At 47.5% G+C, this 18,376-nt stretch overlaps 4 protein-coding genes across 4 annotated transcripts; 2 read left to right on the top strand and 2 right to left on the bottom strand.

Moving 5' to 3' along the window:
• Positions 1-1,916: 1,916 nt before the first annotated feature.
• Positions 1,917-4,685, top strand: FPSE_10599 (uncharacterized protein; the record flags this gene model as incomplete). Its single annotated transcript, XM_009263716.1, has 2 exons — positions 1,917-2,037; positions 3,085-4,685. 2 exons carry the CDS (start codon positions 1,917-1,919, stop codon positions 4,683-4,685), a joined length of 1,722 nt encoding a protein of 573 aa, XP_009261991.1.
• A 5,271-nt stretch (positions 4,686-9,956) lies between these two features.
• FPSE_10598 (uncharacterized protein) lies at positions 9,957-11,805 on the top strand (the record flags this gene model as incomplete). The annotated part of the gene is made up of 3 exons (XM_009263715.1): positions 9,957-10,630; positions 10,699-11,408; positions 11,462-11,805. 3 exons carry the CDS (start codon positions 9,957-9,959, stop codon positions 11,803-11,805), a joined length of 1,728 nt encoding a protein of 575 aa, XP_009261990.1.
• A 382-nt stretch (positions 11,806-12,187) lies between these two features.
• FPSE_10597 (uncharacterized protein) lies at positions 12,188-13,619 on the bottom strand (the record flags this gene model as incomplete). Its single annotated transcript, XM_009263714.1, has 2 exons — positions 12,188-12,550; positions 12,609-13,619. 2 exons carry the CDS (start codon positions 13,617-13,619, stop codon positions 12,188-12,190), a joined length of 1,374 nt encoding a protein of 457 aa, XP_009261989.1.
• Positions 13,620-15,759: 2,140 nt separating this feature from the next.
• On the bottom strand, positions 15,760-17,192 carry FPSE_10596 (uncharacterized protein; the record flags this gene model as incomplete). The annotated part of the gene is made up of 4 exons (XM_009263713.1): positions 15,760-15,815; positions 15,869-16,176; positions 16,229-16,928; positions 16,991-17,192. 4 exons carry the CDS (start codon positions 17,190-17,192, stop codon positions 15,760-15,762), a joined length of 1,266 nt encoding a protein of 421 aa, XP_009261988.1.
• Between the last annotated feature and the right edge of the window lie 1,184 nt (positions 17,193-18,376).

Here is an 18,376-nt window from a genome sequence, read left to right on the forward strand (position 1 = left end):
CCCATAAAACATAAAACATAACAAGACTGTCTCTTTCGCATCGTGCTATAACGTCTGGTTACCAAGTGATTTCTTAATTTGAAGTGAAGTAGATCATGCTGGTGGTGATGCTGCGTAGGTACCTAGACGGGTGCACAAAGGAAACTCTGCTTCACCACTTCCAGGCAGAATGGTCAACGTTGATTTTTTGCATCGAGAAGCAGAGTGAATGTCAGTGCAGCATTTCCTGAAACTATGGTTTGGGGCATGTCTTGACACTTTGTTTATTCGTGTAGTGCTTCGTTACAGGTAGACAGGCCATTTGGAAATGGTCCCAACTTTTCTTGACTCTGCCAACCATCCAGTATATCGATTCCAAATAACACAAAATGTGATTGCTGTAATTCAATACGGGGCCTGGATTCCCCTGAGATATGTATGTCTAAGTGTTTGCATTTGTCTGCAGCGACTGGATCTGAGCAGGTATGGCAGCCTCTATGTGATGGAGGTACTGAGGACACGGGTCCATTGGAAGATCCGCCCGTTCGGTCAACCATGAGATTATGGATCTATGCTCAAGATAACTAGATGCAATCTCAGATCTTGTACTGAGTGTAGTTGTCGACGAACATGCATTTTAGTCAGCAGCCGCGGTAGCCGACAGCCCGGCCTGGGGTTTGAAGGTAGGTAGTTGATTTCTTTGGCGTTGAAAACAAACCACCTACGTCACTTGCTGGGGTACAGGCAGGATAACAAAAACAAGTGAAGGGGAGGAGGAGGCACGGACAGTGTTTAATATGCAAGTACTATCGTTTAATATCACGGCCTTTAAACGAAATAAGTCGGGGACAAAGAGATGGTATTATCGAGATTAATTGTTTCCACTCTGTACTTCCGAGGCAATAACAGGGAATAACAGAGTAAAGACAACCCTATTAATGATGAATGTCTGATGTGCTTTTCATGGTGCAGTGCAGATGATAGTCACAGTCATAATCTGTCCACGTGCATCGACAACGCAGGCTTCCAAGGTCAAAGTTGGGCTGCTGACTCTTGACGATCCAATGAGAAACATCAATTGACTGACTGTCGCTGTGGCTGGGAGACTTGAGACTTCCATGAGACCCCCGCTTGTACCTGGAGCTTTCCATTGAGAGCGGATGATACCTACTAGTCACACGACATACGAGTGGACATTTTACCCACATCAAGTACTGTACGTACATACACTCATTCACATGGCTTGATTTGGTTTGATTTGATGAGATTCGAGACAAGGCAAAAATACGAAAATTGGTTGACATACTTTTATGGATGACACCCACTCCTCTCTTCCTACTGCAAGTACCCGTCTCGTCTCTAAACTACCTACGTCTTAACAAGGATCCCAAGTTCTGCGCAGTGACCCAAAGAGGGTGCTTGCGACCCAATACAAGGACCAGAGTTGGAGCCCGGTTATCAGCTCCAGTTCAAGTTCTGTTGCACAGCTGGAGGCTTTTTAGCACCCGTAGCGTAGTCTAGGGCCTGTACAGCAGTTGTTGGCGAATATTTGGGGGGTCCAAGGTGATTAAATGCGGGCCCCTCCCTCAGGCACTGCAACCTCGAAATTTGTCGCACAACTCAACGACACCAACCACCTGCACCACCACTTTTCCCACATTCCGAGGCTGACTCAAACTGTCTAGACCAGAGAGTAGACGAGGGGCGGAACTGTGTGCCTGTATCCTCGGAAATATCATATTATTTCTCTATCCTTGTGTCTTTTGACTGCGGTATTTCTTTGACTCGCCCGGTACCTACAACAATACACTAGACTCGTCAAGACAGGTCCAGAACCAAACACCAAAAACCTAACCTTGAGGCCCCCAAGCCATTTAGGAAAACTCTGTCAATCGTTGCAGTTCTGGACTTGGACCCCTGCTCCAAGAAACCATCTCATGTCGCCTCCTCCGCCGTCAAAACAGCCTGGCGCCGGCGTTGGTGCTGGTGCTGGTGCTGGTGATCACCCTTTACCCGTCGTCGGCTCCGACCGTCCTCAGCCGCCTGTCGATGATGGTGGTAAGTTTCTTGTTCCTCTTGTATCCGTACTGCTTCCTACCCTGTCTACCTGCCAACGCCCATACACACACATGCCCAAACCCCATACGTACCTAAACAAACTCTCCTCATCTTCGTCCTATCTGCTTTGCCATGCAGGGTCATGGCTGCACAGAACCGACCACCGCTAGATGAAGATACCCAAAGTCTGGAAAATGCAGGGTCTTGGACCTCTTAAGTACCCAAGCTTTGCTGCTTCAAGCAACCTAGTCCCTACATAGAAAAAACCAGGATATTCTATTGTGTCGTACACACGTACGACCTGGAATTGTGTCAAGACACGTCCAGATCAGGTCTTACATATTCTTGTGTTGTTCTCCTTCTTCCTCCTTTCATTTTTATTCTGCTGTCTCAAACCAATCTCATCCCCAATTCCTTCGCATCACCAACGAACCCACTGCGGCTCTAGTTAGTTTCTGGGGATCCGCCGCCGATCATGCCTAGGTGAGCTGAGTCCTTGCCTTTCTCTTGTTACAGCTGCTTGTCAAACTACTCTGAGTCTTGGCTACGATGACAAAATGAGCAACATGCCCTGGCTATTCATTTCCCTGTTCCCCGCGTTGCATGCCTGCAGTAAAGCCCATCGTCATGTGTCAATCAATTGGCGGACGGAGCCGCAGAGTGACAGGGCAAAACAAGACACACCAAGAGGTCGAAGCGTACTCTGCAGAGTAAGGTAGTTCCCCCAGGAAAGCAAGCGCACAGGACCATGACCCATGCCATGCATGCGAGCGAGCCCTTGTCAATAGCGCTTTACCTTAACCTGATCTCCCAAACGCAACGCAACGCCACCTCCGCTCAACGATACTACTATGTACCAGTACCACCGCCTCCATATAAACCATCCGTACCTTACCCTTTCTTTGCCTCTGGCGCCCCCGTACCACACGCACACCTCTCTCTTATTTTTCGTTGGCCCTTGTTCTTCTCTTGCGACTATTAAGCTTTGTCTTTTCAAACTCTTCACTGTCGATCGTGAGGAATGTCTATTAATATCTTTTCGTACAGTCGCAAAGACAAGTAATCAAGACCGAAAAACACCCCAGTCACCAACACGCGATATCATATCATCTTCCCCAACAACAGTCCACCCTCTACTCCAGGTCGCATCTGTTCCCCCGCATTCTCGCTCGACGGCTGCCGCCGCCGCTACAACGGCTACAAGTCCAACTTCCGAGTCCATCTCATTGCAATTGGGTTCTTCAACGCAATCGCCAACAAACATTGCCCAGGTTGCTTCAAGGGCTTCTGGAGCCCAGGCGGGATCATCTTCAGCCATGATATTCTCCGACATCTACAAGAGCCCGCGATCGCCCATCGCCAAGCTCCGTCACAACTCGGTTCAGCTGCCGACCTCATTGCCCGACAATACCCCAGATTGGTACGACGATGAGCACGCCGACCTTCTCAGTAAGGACAAGGCGAAACAGAAGGAAGCTGTGAGACGATACCTTGACGCCAAGATCAAGAATGATTGGGATTTCTCGTGGCCATCTCGCGTCGTCGACCCTCCACTAGCTGAAGGTGACGTCGCCGTTGTTGACACGGCTTCCGAGTCGCCTGACGCCATCGAGACTGTAACCAGCCTCGATGTCACTGAGCCAGCAAAGCCAATTCAAGATGAGACACGTGAGGACGATGGCTATCAAGTCGATGACCCCGAGTCGTCAGATGATGAAGACAACAGCGACGCCGAATCCACTTACAGCACTGTTTCTGAAGATCCCGTTCGCTTTCGCACACGTCTAGAGTGGACATCCGATCTTTCTGACGATGATGACGAGCCAGGTCCCTCACGGTCGCCTTTTCGCTTTGACAACCCCAACAACGTCGGCTCGACCGTTCAAGCTACAGTTCAGGCGAAGCGTGCCAAGCGAAGGAGAGACGTTCGCAAGGAAATGGAGTGGAATGAGGGCCTGGCCTGTTTCGAGACCCGGCGAAATGCATGGACCGGCGCACGAACTGTTCGTGTCCGAGCCAAGCCTGTGACACCCCCTGCTGTGTCACCTCTATCTCCCCGTCGTTTCTTTTTCCGCCGCTCAATGTCGACATCTCCCCCCAGCTCCACAATTGCGTCGGCTCTACCACCACAGGTTAGCGATGCTTCTGATGGCTCATCACTTGCGAAAAGCGACGAGCTTCGCAACGCTCGATCCAAGGACACGACGCCGTCAACGCCTCCTGACAGCCGGAACTATCCTGTCGAGGTTCTTCTTCCCCTCGCGCCGCCTCTCCTGCCTCCCAACAACACTCTGCGCGCATCCATCACACCCTCCGTGTATCTCAGCCTCTATGATAAGGTCATCATCCACAGCCTTCAGCCTTCATGCCCTATCAATCTTTCAGACATGCTCCGAGCTTGCGTCACAGGCTGGAAGCGAGATGGCGAATGGCCGCCCCGACCGGCCATGCCTCCGCCTACTCCTGCTGCCAAGAAGAAGAAGCCCAAGAAGGCATCAAACCAATCAGAGAACGCGGGTAGCACGGTTCGACGTATGAGTTTTGGACTGCTAGGTCGTGACAAGGACGATACAACAGGTGGAAAGGGTATTCGACGCAGTCTCGTACGAGCCCTCGGCATTGGAGAGACAACCGACGCACCCAAATAAAGCTATCCCATCACGAATTCATGATTACGAACAAAATTTGGAGGAACATCATTACGATTCACGCAAGGCGCATATATATGGGCTCTCGCTTATCGCTCGGTATACCATGTAAGGAAGGATGTTGGTTGTTTTTCTGGTCTAGCTGCTTCCCCTGGTTGCGCCTTCACGATATAATCATGAAGGCGTATGGAGTTTTTGGAATGGGTTTCCCTTTATTGGAGTTTCTTGTGATGAGCTGTGAGCAAGCACATTGATACCTGCCTGTCCTCAACAGCGCTAATTACTTGCAACTTTGTATTTTCCAATTCAGAATTATCAATATTGATGCACATCAACCAACAGTGACAGTGATATGATCCTGGCGTCGTCGTGATGTAATTGACTCTGTCATTTTACTATTGACGCCATATGTACCCTTGCTCATAAGTGATAAGTGATAAAATAAGGTTTGAGCCGAAAGAACCTGACCAATTCAACTCAACGAAGTTCCAACGCCATTCCACTAGATAGATGGTTGGGATGTAAGACGCAACTTGACGGGTCGTTCCGTACGTGTTATGCGAGGTACCATGCCGATCATTTATCCGCCTACGCAGTTCAATTGGCCCAGTACCTGGTGTTTTTTAAGTTCGTTTATCCTGCTTACCAGCTACCGGGATGTAGTGTTTTCTATAAGCGATATATCGTGTGGAAGATTCCAAGGTATGCATAGATGTTTGCCGGAGAGATTATGCTGAACTGATTTGTTAAGTTGAATCCTGTGGACAATACCCCAATGGAACTGTGTTGAGTTCTGTGACCAATACCTATCTCTCTGGGGATGAATCAAAGTTACAGATAAAGTTTATGATACTATACTTTCGGCATATAGCCGAACTGGCTTTTTGTGTAGAAACCCTTAAGTTAAAAGCATTTGTACAGTTCGGCAACTTGGTCAACAAACCGAAAGGACACGTGTATTCAACACTTCAGGGCTGCATTACGAGCATTCATAGTCTCACGTATGTAAATCATATTTTGTATTAGCTAGATCCTTTGTGTACTTATGGTTACCTGAGCTGATGTACTCTAGAGGTGAAACTTTTAGCTCGGCATTACTGAAATTTATATCAGCAGCTGGGAGGATGAATATCTCAAATGTGAGTTACCATTTTGTCTAAGTTCCTATCGATGAAGTCAAATATAGGAGGGCCAAATAGCTCTAAAACCCGTGTTGTAGTGTTGTTAGAAGTCATAGGTGGAAAAAAAAAAAGGATAAGTGCCACTCATACTTAACCCAGGAGTCAGAGTCCTCCTTAGCAACTCAGAAGAGACGGCACTTTGTCGGAATATCTCTTCATTATGACTACCGAATTCGAATCTTCGGGCTTGGCACCACCAGGTATACAGCGTTACCATGGTTTGTTGTGTCTTGGCCCCTTAACAAAGAGTTACTGGAGATTTGAAGCGTTTGGTGCATGTCACAAGATGTCGACGAGAAACGATGCTGATCACAAGATATGAAAACGAAGGCACATTCTTATTGAATCATGACTTACAAACCTTTCAGTCAGAACCCCGATCTGATTTAATTGTATACGAAGGTACGGCCCGATCATCGTGATACATGGAATATATATTTAACAACCAACAACCTCAACAACCTTTACCACAATTTACCTACCGAAAAAGAGTTCTGAGCGTTTCGCAATTAGACGAACTTCTGTTGACACAAGACAACCGACTTATTATCTCATACATGCTCAGTCTATTTCACGAGTGGTTCATACCTACTGGGGGTGCAGGTTAGGTCACCATCTCGGTAACCATGAGGGCGTCCCTTTACCACCGCCACCACCATCCCGTCCTTTGACAAGTCAAAATGTCCAGATGCATCGAGATAGTGCAAAAAATAATGCCAATAAACGGCAAAAGAAATGCGTAATCTGGGAATCGAACCCAGGGCTCCCCGAACCGTGCTTGATGGCAACGGAGAATTTTACCACTAAACCAATTACGCTGGTTCTTGTTGTTGAACTTTACTCAGCTCTGAGCCTAGATGAAGCTGATACATTGGATCGCTGCAGGATTCCTACCTGGGAGCATCAGAAAAGGCAGACATAAGGAAAGCACAAGAGACAAAATCTTTGCGTAGGTTTATGCTATTTAGACTAGCCCTAATTCTAAACCATCATTCATATATTCTAAAGCTGAGAGGCTAAGCCCTCTATCAGTTACTACCTAGCCCTTACAATTTGATTTGAAAAGCTCAGAACAGACTGGCAATCATTTGTCATGAACTCGTTCGGCGGTCGTGCACTGTTGATGTTTGCTTGCATGGTGTACTTTATATATGACTTGTATTTATAATTATGATCTAAACATGGTTCAGGCTCGACGATACTTTAGACCACACGCTGCAATACGGTGGTGCTGATGCAAATATCATAGACATACTCTATCTCTTGCGTCGTGTGCACTGATCGAACAAAATGAAAAGGATTTAAAATCGGATTGAGAGTCCTATTTCCAGGAAATAAATCAATCGACGGGGCTTTCGGACATCTCTTATTGACTGGAGGCTTTATCCTAGTTTCGGTTACTACGATGAGGTTATAAAGTCCCATTGTCTGACTGCTAAAGTATGTTTATAACAGCCAGTCCTGCTTGTAGAACTGAAGCTATTAATAATCAAGACATAATCACATGTAAGTAAGTTGTGAATTCAGGGGCGTATGTGGTTGACGTAACTCATATGCTTAAGAATCGACCCATGAGAGATCACCAACTACGACTGTCAAGAAAACGCGGACCAAGGGAACAACACAGAGGCTAGGACATTTGAAGATTGATATCTCGTTTGGGACCAGGGTGTTATATGCCTCTTTTAACTTCACGTGTGTAAAGCTGGCCGGGGCTCGCTGTAAGTCAAGGATGTGAAGCAAACCACCCCGTTCATCAATGACTTGGATCTTGACTGCTTCCACACTCCTGAGGGATTCGGGTTTACTGCCCGAGATATTAAGTGTTGGTGTTAGCCTGAATGGTGATAATGAGCTCGACTTGGTCAAGTATAGAGCACACATACACACGGTTCTATGCTGCGAAATAATGGTCATTGTGACGATCAAAGTCTGTGACCACCGACCATGGAGGGGAAAGGCGAACTAGATGCGGTTCCGACATAGAACTGCCCTATTTACCATTGCTGCATTCAATAGTGAAAGACTAATCCAGTTCTTCTGCACGACGTAAGGACCGAAAACGACAGCTGCTCTAAGTAAGAACTTCGTGTCTCGACTTGCTGAAGTTCAAAACACCAGGGAGACAGTCAGGAACATACTCCTTGCTGACTACATGCCATAAGCTTGTCTACTTCTGATAAAAATTATAGGGGAAGTTGACGCCGCATTCTCGGTTCTTGTAGAACCTTAGCTCCCGTACTTATAGTCGGCTATCCAAAGCGTACTGCACTGACTTCATGACGAACTGTAAAATAGTTTGACCGTCAGGATCCGAGTTGTATTATGTTTCCCGGTGGGATTACAGCTATGTTCTCCAACACGCTACCTTATGAGTGACGGCGATGATGTGTAGCTCATTGGGGATCAACTGAGAAGAATGCATCATTCTACTAAACTGAACAGAAGCTAAGTTCCGGACGTAAAGCCTCAGTTTGAATACTCGATATGCACAGTCTCATCATGGCCCTTATTTGGGTGTGATGATTCAGGTACAACATAGACCACGACACCCAGTTCATGGCCAGGGCGCGTCGATCCTCAGCTTCTGAAGCGATTGATATCTCTATATGGCAGATTATGGCCAGAGTTACCCAGTAACCTTGTGATCATTCACGTAACGGCTATATTTAAAGGTACCTGGCCGGACCCAGGACCAAGAATTGCCTTCGGTAGGAGGATATGATGGGAGTACACAGTATTGGGAATGTGACAACCCTGACTTCATTCTTTGCCCAACGGGTGGTATGGATACAAGCTATTGCTATTATTGTAGCAGAAGTGAACGGTTCCGAAGAACTTGCTTATCACCTAACTAAATGGAGATAACTCTAAATGGCTCATGGGGCAGCTTCCTGTCTAACCCGCGATACCAACGACCAGGGTGCTGGCAGAGACAATGGCGGGTTCATTTAACCTTAAAAGTCGCTGGATAATAACCTAGATCGACTGCAGCTTGTCTCTGAAGCACTTGCTGTTAGGGCACGTCTGTCGCATAAGTCATGGCCTTGACGGAAGTTATATCGAGGACAAAAGCCTTAGTGAGCAAACCCAATCGTCGCCAGAGAGAAAAAGTTCATAAGAGCGGACCTAGAGAGCATCACCTGTGACGATGGTTACTCTCTCCTTCAACGCAGTCCAGTCATGCCGCTATCAACGCTGTCAAGAAGATGTTGCTGCAATAACATTTACCGACCTTGGAAAGTTTCGCATTCCGCTCATGAACGTAATTGATTCCCACTTTGGAACACACCTAAGCTGCGTAACTGCAGCAGAACGGATATGCGGAACTGAAATTGATCAGATAAAATTTTTCCTGCATGGGCCGATCTCGCTTAGGGGTGTGAATATAGCAATAACTCGGCCTTAGCTCTGGATTTGGGATTCGCTCATCTTATCTGATGATCAGATTAGATACACCGACCTAAAAAAGCCACTAGAAAAGCCTGGATGGAACTGAGCTGGGCGTAACGGACCATGTCGAAATAGGAGCTTCGTAACAATGGAACAGCTTGCTTCTGTAGGGTTCAGTGTCATAATGAAACGGGGCTTTAGAGCCTTTGTTGGATGAGGTTGCGTTTGGCAAGAGCTAGAGAAAGCATCTTGGATCGCTCAACTGCCTTGCCATGACATCTTCATTTGACAGAGACAGGAGCAGAGTGATGCTGATGGCGATACCTAGCGCCGCCTCCCTCACTCGGCACCACCATAATTGCCGCATTAGCTTGACCCTGGCAAGTTCCCACATCGTTGGGTCCTTGATGGATGCAATCATTCCATAATTGGCTTCGATTCCATCCTAAAAACATGGGCCTGAACGGAGCACGGCACTGATGGTGGGGCAAATCATCATGACGGGTTAACACGGATGCGCAAGCGTTGATAGCGTCGGTTTGAGCTTGCACGCACATATTATTGCAAGGGAATACCCTTGATCGCCGTCAAATGTGGTTCTTCTAAGCTTCGATTCCTCGAGACCTACTGAGACCATTTCCTCGAAGAATTCCGGCAAGAAGAGATTGTGCTGATACCAACTCATCCAGCCCCCATCATGGCGACCGAAATCACGAACGTACCCTCCGCACCGTCGCGGCAACAACAAAAGCTCTCCTTGCTTGAAGGCCCTGTCGACCCTCCGTTAGTTGACTTCACATTGGGCGAGCTGCTTGAGCTTCAAACTTACCAGCATGGCAACCAAGAGTGTCTTGTCATCCCATGGACGGGTGCCCGCTGGACGTACAATGAGCTGAGCCAGCAGAGCTCTTCTTTGGCACAGTCTTTGCTGGACATGGGCATCGGAGTTGGTGACCGCGTCGCAATTATGGCCGGAAACTGTGAGCAATACGCAGCTGTCTTCTTTGCCGTGGCCAAAATCGGCGCCATCCTCGTCATCCTCAACAACACCTATACCCCGACGGAAGCCATGTATGGCCTGAAGTTTTCTGATAGTAAAATCTTCTTCACAACACCAAGAATTGGCCGACTCGACCAAACGCAACTGCTACAACAACTCGAGAACAAGAAGACGGCTCCCAAGGTGGTGATGCTTCGAGGAGATGAAACTGGCAAATATGAGACCTATGATGGTTTGGTTACTGCTGGTCGTCGACGAAACCACCAGCGTCTGTATCAAGCCATGACAAAAGTGCTGCCACATCAAGTGGTCAATCTCCAATTCACAAGCGGAACAACCGGGCTTCCTAAGGCTGCTATGCTCACACACCAGTAAGTAGGCTCACAATAAGCCAGCTTGGATGCGATAAGCTTGGGAACATGAACTAACGATCGAGCAGTAATCTGGTTAACAACTCACGATTTATTGGCGATCGTATGCGGCTTGGACCTGCCGACGTATTGTGCTGTCCTCCGCCCTTGTTCCACTGCTTCGGTCTGGTGCTTGGTCTCCTTGCTGTCGTTACTCATGGCGGCAAGATTGTGTACCCAGCTGAAGTATTCGATATTCAAGCGACACTTCAAGCCATCTCTGATGAGCAATGTACCGCTGTCCATGGCGTTCCCGCCATGTTCGATTCGCTCTTCCAGGCCAAATGGCCCGAAAACTTCAACTGTGACAACTTGCGCACCGGAATCATTGCTGGTGCACCAGTGCCGCGATATCTGATGGAGCTTCTTGTCAATCGTTTCGGGATGACTGAATTTACTAGCAGTTATGGTCTCACCGAGGCATCGCCAACTTGCTTCAACGCATTCACCGACGATTCCATCGATACTCGTCTTACGACTGTTGGTACGTTGATGCCTCATGCGAAGGCCAAGATTGTTGATCGCGATGGGAATATTGTTCCCGTCGGTGAGCGTGGCGAGCTTTGCATTGGCGGTTATCAGCTTCAAGCCGGATACTGGAACAACTCGGAGAAGACCAATGAAACCATGGCCAGGGATGCTTCGGGCGTTCTTTGGCTTCATACTGGTGATGAAGCTGTATTCGATGAGAACGGCTATTGCTCGATTACTGGCCGCTTCAAGGATATCATTATTAGAGGTGAGTGAAGAATCCCGTCAACAAGAGATACTTATCTAACCCCGCATCAACAGGTGGAGAGAACATTTATCCGCTCGAGATCGAGGAGCGCCTGATGGACCATCCTGCTATCACTCGTGCTATTGTGGTTGGTCTCAAGAACAAGCACTATGGCGAGGTCGTGGGTGCCTTTGTTGAGCTAGCCGATGGTCATCAGAAGCCTGAATTCGAGGAACTCAAGGACTGGTGTCGCAAGAGACTCGGCGGTCACAAGTCACCAGCCCACGTCTTCTGGCTGGGCCATGGTGATGTGCCAGCGACAGTTCCTCTGACAGGAAGTGGTAAAGTGCGTAAATTCGAGATGGCGAAGTTGGGCGATGATCTCTTGCGAAAGCAGGAAAATGTATCGAAGCTGTAAGGAGGTCTTGTTTCAGTCAACTTGACTTGGCTTCTGTGAGTAAATATTTGGGGAGCGTAATGGTGTTTGATATCTAAGTTTTGACAATAAAAGCGCAAAATAGAATTGGATTTAATATAGAAGCTGTATATAAGAATTCACAGAATTTGCAGAGTTGTTTTTGGAAGGAAAGATGCGGGCAGCCTTGGCAAAATTAACGTCACAGGTGGGACAAAGCAGGCGCAACCGTTGAGTAGTTACAAAGGTAGGCAAGAACCCCGGTAGTACTTTCCATGTTATATACAATGCATGCATTAACTTTTCAATTCTATTTCTACCTATCGACTACCTATATTTTAAATATATCCAACAACAATCTTAGTCACAAAAATGAACGCTCATCCTACAGCTTAGGTACAAGACCCAACTTCGTACCAGCGACGACCTTCTCGTTGTCTGCAAGTGGACATAGCTGGAAGAAGCGTTCACGAGAAGATCGGACAAAAACACTTCGCTGGTGCGGCAAGTCAACCAGCTTGTCCAACCCAGAGCCATGAACAAAGTCATACATGACAATGGTCGTGTTTGTTTCCTGAGTCTCACCCACCACAAACATGGTGCGAGGATCGTCCAGGTACAGGTAGTGCATCAGACTGCTCCACCATGCAGACACACGATGGGGTCCACGGAAGCGTACATCACCCACAAGTGAATGACGGCCGCGGTCAAAGTCACCAGCGTTGAAATAACCACCGAGGCGGTCCTCCTATAACAGAAAGGGTCAGAAAGCCGTCAAGAAAAACAAAGTATGGGAATAAAAATACCTTGGCCCAGTAGACCTCAAAATATGCAAAAGAGGTGTCGTTCCACTTTGCAAGTAGAGCAATTACGTGAGGGTCATCATGCACCTTGTGCAGATATTCCTGGTGTTGCTCCAGAGTACCAGTGAGATTCCAGCCTTGGGACACACGAGGATCGTTTTGCCATTCGTGAAAGAGGCGCACATGCTCGGCATCAGCGTAGTCCAGAGAGACCATGGAAAACGTTTCGTTGAGATGGGGTATCCATCGGCTGTAAACCGTCGCGCCAGGTGCAGGCTTAACTGGCCTGACTGGATGCCACGACTGTTGAACCCGCTCAGGATCATCAGGGTCGCCAGCAACTGTGATAGTTGTTGTGTTATGCAGAGGTGTCAGAGGGTATGATCCAAGAGGATTTGATGCTGGCAGAGATGTAGGTGACTCGGCAGGACACCAAACGGGTCGAGGACCAAAGGGTGAACCAGCACCTTGCCAGAAAGTGCTTCGCAGTAGAAGAACGAGACTCTCGTCAGTCTTATCCGAGGTCTGGCGCTTCTCTCGGCCCTTGAGAGGGTGGTCAATTGCAAGCAAAACTGCTGTGAGCTGTTGACCTAGAACACTGGCATTGGCACCACGAAGCTCTAGCCGATATGACTCTACGTTTGTTCTTACGGTGAAGAGTGCGTATGCCAACAGCCAGACTTGTGCCAAAGTTGGCGCCTCAGCTTCATCCCAATAAACAGTGACGCATGGTGAGCGACGAGCCCGAGCCCAAGGGCTATTGTTGGATTGAGATGGAAGCTGGCTCGATTTGAGATCGATTGGGTCCGAGAAAACGAGATTGGGGTGCTGGGAGTCGAACGGCAAAGCCTTGGCCGATACAGAAGCTTTTTCAACAAGGTTGTAGACGGCCGTGCTCACACCTAATGGTGTTGAGGCTGCTTCGATTGTGTACTCGGTTTGGTATGGGTGAGGAAGCTTGACGATAATCTCGCCAGCTTTGAGATTAGAGAATGTTCCTGGTGGGGTCGACATTGTTATCGAATCTGGGGTATAAAGAATCTTGGATCAGGAGAGACACAGAAAGAGAGAGAGAAGAAGTCGACCGTACAGAGAAGCTATCCGCAGCAGGACAGAGAGCTAGCTGCATAAGTGGAACAGGCTCGGTATATCGTGTTTGTTAATTCCGCACATTTGAGGCATGTTCGGCTTGTGGATTGAGATTCACAGGCCATGTACCTACCTCGTATACTAAACTCCATCGACGACGCAATAACGGAACCATTTAGTCAGACTCCATAGCTAGCAGACTCTGACGATCCCGGACTGATCAGGGTCAAAAGATTATCAAGTGGACCCAAGCGGATCTGATAACATGAGCCCTGGCCACCAATTTTTTTCTTTCTTCCTCACACCCCCCCTTCGTCATCCGATCGTCGGACTTCTCTCGCATTCAAGGGTCTCGAACAGAATTTACGTAGTATTGCCCATTTTGACCGCTCGTTAGCACGATCTGATAAACCGCTCAACAAACGACACTAACCAGATTCTTCCACTCCATCCCCCGATCCCTGTTGGCGTTGACAAAAATTCATCATTAACCTTGCCAGATACAGCAGTTGCATCTAATGGAAGAATTATGACCTGATGGAATCTCAACCACCAAGAGCATCCTAGAACAAGGATTCCGATGACACAAATGCAGTCGACTTGCCGCTTGATCCGAGTTGTAGCACTCTGTGTCTTCAGATAGAAGCATTCAATGTAAAATAGAGTGAACTAGATATTGTGCAGTGTCGCTGTGTTGTCTAGAGTATGCACTCTTCTCGTTTTTGTTCACCCGAAATAAAGAATGACTCATGTGGCATTAGAATGGGGCTTCAAGTTTCACAGGCCTCGCAAACACACAAAGACTAGAGGCGGTCGGTGTTGAGAAACTCTCAAGGAGGCATTAATGTTTCTTTATTAAAATCTGAGAACTAAATAAAGAAAGATGTATCCTAAAAAGCCACGTTAAGCTGGCTTAATACTGCTGTTTGTGACAAGGTCAGCTGTATCGTCCCAATACCTACCTAACAGTATTCCATGCTCGATCTTGTAGTGATCATAAAATTTGCATAACAGAACTGACAACTTCCCATAAAATTAAGTTAATTTAGCCTCTTAATTTTCTACATATGTCGTGGATACTCTGACTCCTTTGCAGTTGTTGATCGCCACCATGCACGTCGATCCTGATACCGACGCTCAGGTACAGACGATCTTGCAGTTCCATAGACAGATGGGGCTATTTCTTATCAATCAGTTCTCATCTGAGACATTAGATGATCCTTTCCCCCGCTTGTCAGATGCCAGTTTAGCACACAGAGGAAATCTCGGTCGTTGAGCTAGTAGACAAAGTTCCTGAGCCCTTTGGTTAAGAACTGTCAATATTTCCTATTATTTTCTTCTTGATCAAAGGAAAGCTATTTTCACGTGGAAAAACATGAATCACATGTCATATAAGAAGCATCTTCAACTCTCGACTGACCATGGCCACGAACCCCCCTACTAGGTAATAGAAAAGTTAACCTCCTAAGTCTTAGGGCATAGAAATAAATAGCCTAAAGAGTATAATCTAAGCAGCATAAGATGATATACTAATTTTATCAGTTATGCTCTTAGTGGATAATGTTTCTGATACCCTGAGGCCCCCTTTATTGCTAAACCATACAGGATCAGAGAGATCTCAAAAAGAGGCCATGTACAAGTTCAAACGGTCAATGTGAGATCTGAAGGATTGCTCCAGACTGTGTTCCATATGCCGCGCATCTAAAGTTATAAACTTTCACGCCGTAGCTCCGACCTACCCTGCTACCTACACTCTCCAAATAACTGTCCTACTATTTCCCAACAGTTTCCTCAACGGCTATAACTTTCCAATTTGTGAGATGTTTTAATAGCCAGTTAACACTATTTGCAATTTATTATATGAGCGCCGACGTCTGCTGGCGATGCTCAGTCGATGATAGAGTTGACTTCAAGGCCTTGCCGTGCAACCAAAACAATTGTATTTACCCAAACAAGTACCAGAAACTATAGCAACCAAGTAAAACAACATAATGGACCTCTTAATCCTATCGTGCCATGTCGTCTATGTGATATCCCCAACGCCAGACCCCATGATTATCTACGCTCAAGCCTTAGCCTCGTCCGTCTTGCGACCACCAAGCTGCATGTAATTCCAGCAAACTGTTATCATAAGTCAGTAGTCATTTTATCAGTGCATGTCAGATAGAACTTACTGGTCCAGCCCAAATCATCTCTGAAACAGGACTGGAGTACATCCTCTCCGGCAGTGGTGCCGGTGTCTGGGCTAGAAGCAACAGCCTTCTTGCCAACTGCTAGACCAATAACAGGTGGGTAGACTGCAATCTCCTTATATGAGGGAATGTGCCCAGCTCGCTGGCTGAGGATGTTCTGATGGATGTTTAGTGCGACGTAGTGGCCTTGATGCATGGCGCCGCCACATCGCTTGATACCAGGCCACCTGGTGATATCTCCAGCGGCGTAGTGGGATTCGGCGTTCGGTGTGCCTTGTTCGAATTGAAGGCTGTACAATGGTCAACAAATGAGGGTATGTAGTGAGAACGTATTTAACTTACTTGGGCTTGATCTTGACAAAGCCCTCCTCATCGAGTGCTGAGGTGGGCAGATATGTGGTGGTGGGAACACTCCTGGAGATGGCCATGATAACCACGCTGGCAGACATCTTGTGACCGTTAGTGAACTCGACATCGTACTTCTCGCTGCCGTCGGTGGTCTCAACCTTGTTCTTGGAAGCTAGGCGGTGGTTCATGAGGACCTCAACACCAGCCTCACGGAGCAGCTCCAGTGCCACATCCTTGGTCTCGTCAGGAAGACCCTCAGACGACAGAAGCTTATCACGCGAGTGAACAAGAGTTACGTTGAGGTGAGGCTTGACCATCTTAAGCTCGGCTGCCATCTCAATACCGACGGCACCTCCGCCGACCACAACGACGCCGTGCTTTGCATTTTGGACGGCGTTGATGTGGTTTTCAGCTTCAAAGAGATATTGCTTTCGAGTCAAGGACTGTGGAACGACGGGCCAGACTCGGCGGAGACCTGTGGCAGCAACAAGGTAGTCGTATTCGAGAGTGGATTTCTCTTCGGTAAGGTGGGCTGAGATGATAGCTTTCTTTGAAGCAGGGTCGACTCCATTGACTGAGCCTTGTATGATGTTGATTCTAGGATCCTTGAGACCGGGAATGTCGGAGTATTTGACCCAGTTCTTCTTGGAGAAGTTGGAGTCGGCGAGGGCCATGGGAGAGCCGATCAAGTGGTCTGCAATATGTCAGTATATGCGCAATTCCATATAGTTCGGCCTTGAGATAAAAAGCACTTACAGTAGCCATCTCTTTGATCGACAATGGTGATCTCGATATTGAAGGTAGGCAGGTTGGGGTGGTGGGTATATGGCTCAGAGTTCATGCGGGGAGAGTAACCCTGACTCAGATCCAGCAAGTTGACGGCAGCAGATAGACCACCGTAGCAGCCTCCGAGGATGAGAACACGCACGGCGTTTGATGTTTCTGGAAGGGAGCCCATTGTAGCGAATCCTTTGACTTTATGGGCTATGGGGTGTTTCCGAGATGGGAGTCGTGATGTTGTAGATACAGATGTTGTAGAAATGCGATGATTCGGCGCAACGAAAGTTGATAAAGAAGCACGGGATGTAAAGGGAGGCTTTGCCTGAATATAAACAACGTTGGGGAATTTGAAAAGTCGTCCCGGTAACTTGGTAGATACTCGAGAGATGATCATGAGCTGGGAAATATGCAAGAAAAGAAGGAGAAATATTCCAAGCTATTAAAGAAAGGAAAAGAGGTGAGAAGAGACGGAGATCCGGGAATAAATAAAACAACCGCCAACGTGAGAACAAAACAATCGGCATCTGATGCTCGGCATCGTACTCGGCTGAAAGCCCTCAACATCGGCCCAAGACCGGCCTCCTTCTTGGAGTAAGGGTTCATTTCCCTGGTTTCCGTCATGACAAGTCCCCAGTTTCTCATCATGAATGAACCATAGATGACCAGTAACAGAAGAGATTCATCCGGGTTGTAGCGGGGCGTACTCCATTGTGATGATGCTGGGGACTTTTTGACGATGCTAAGGATGTGGAGTTAAAGTTATCAGATCCGTCCAAGACAACTGCAGCCAGCCACTGAGAGAAATTGTCTCCACTGGTTAGGATGAGGACAAGAATTATCAGATCCGGCGGAAGTGATCATGCCCGCTTAGTCAGGCGAACAGACACAGTGAGAATACTGTTATCTGATCAAATTCCTGGCAATGTTTCCACATCGTATGTGACCATCCCGGTCTAATGGTTCGTAGCGTAATTCTCAGAGTAGGGCGGAGAGACGAGTTGGGCCGATCTCCTTTTGCCCTTTGGAGATGAACAAGGATACACCTGTGTAAACAATTACATTGAGTCATTTTCGACCTCTTAGTAACGGGTACCAGTATCAATATTGGCTTCATAGACTCAATCGGTTCATTATTGTGTAAAGTTTGTGTCCTAATTGTTTACCCAAGCAGCTTCCATCCTTTGCTTGGAGGGCTGATGCAAGATGAGTTGTACGCCGATCTGATAACTCAAATGAAAATGATGGCTGCCACACACATTTTAGTCTTTGCAGGCTCGACCAGTAAATGTCCAAGAAAGATTATCTGATCCGCAGAACCCTGGACAATCTGAAGTGGCTGTTTGTCACTCACGCATGGATCCA

The sequence above is a fragment of the Fusarium pseudograminearum genome, chromosome 2 (assembly GCF_000303195.2).
Source record: "Fusarium pseudograminearum CS3096 chromosome 2, whole genome shotgun sequence".
NCBI classification, from domain to species: domain Eukaryota; kingdom Fungi; phylum Ascomycota; class Sordariomycetes; order Hypocreales; family Nectriaceae; genus Fusarium; species Fusarium pseudograminearum.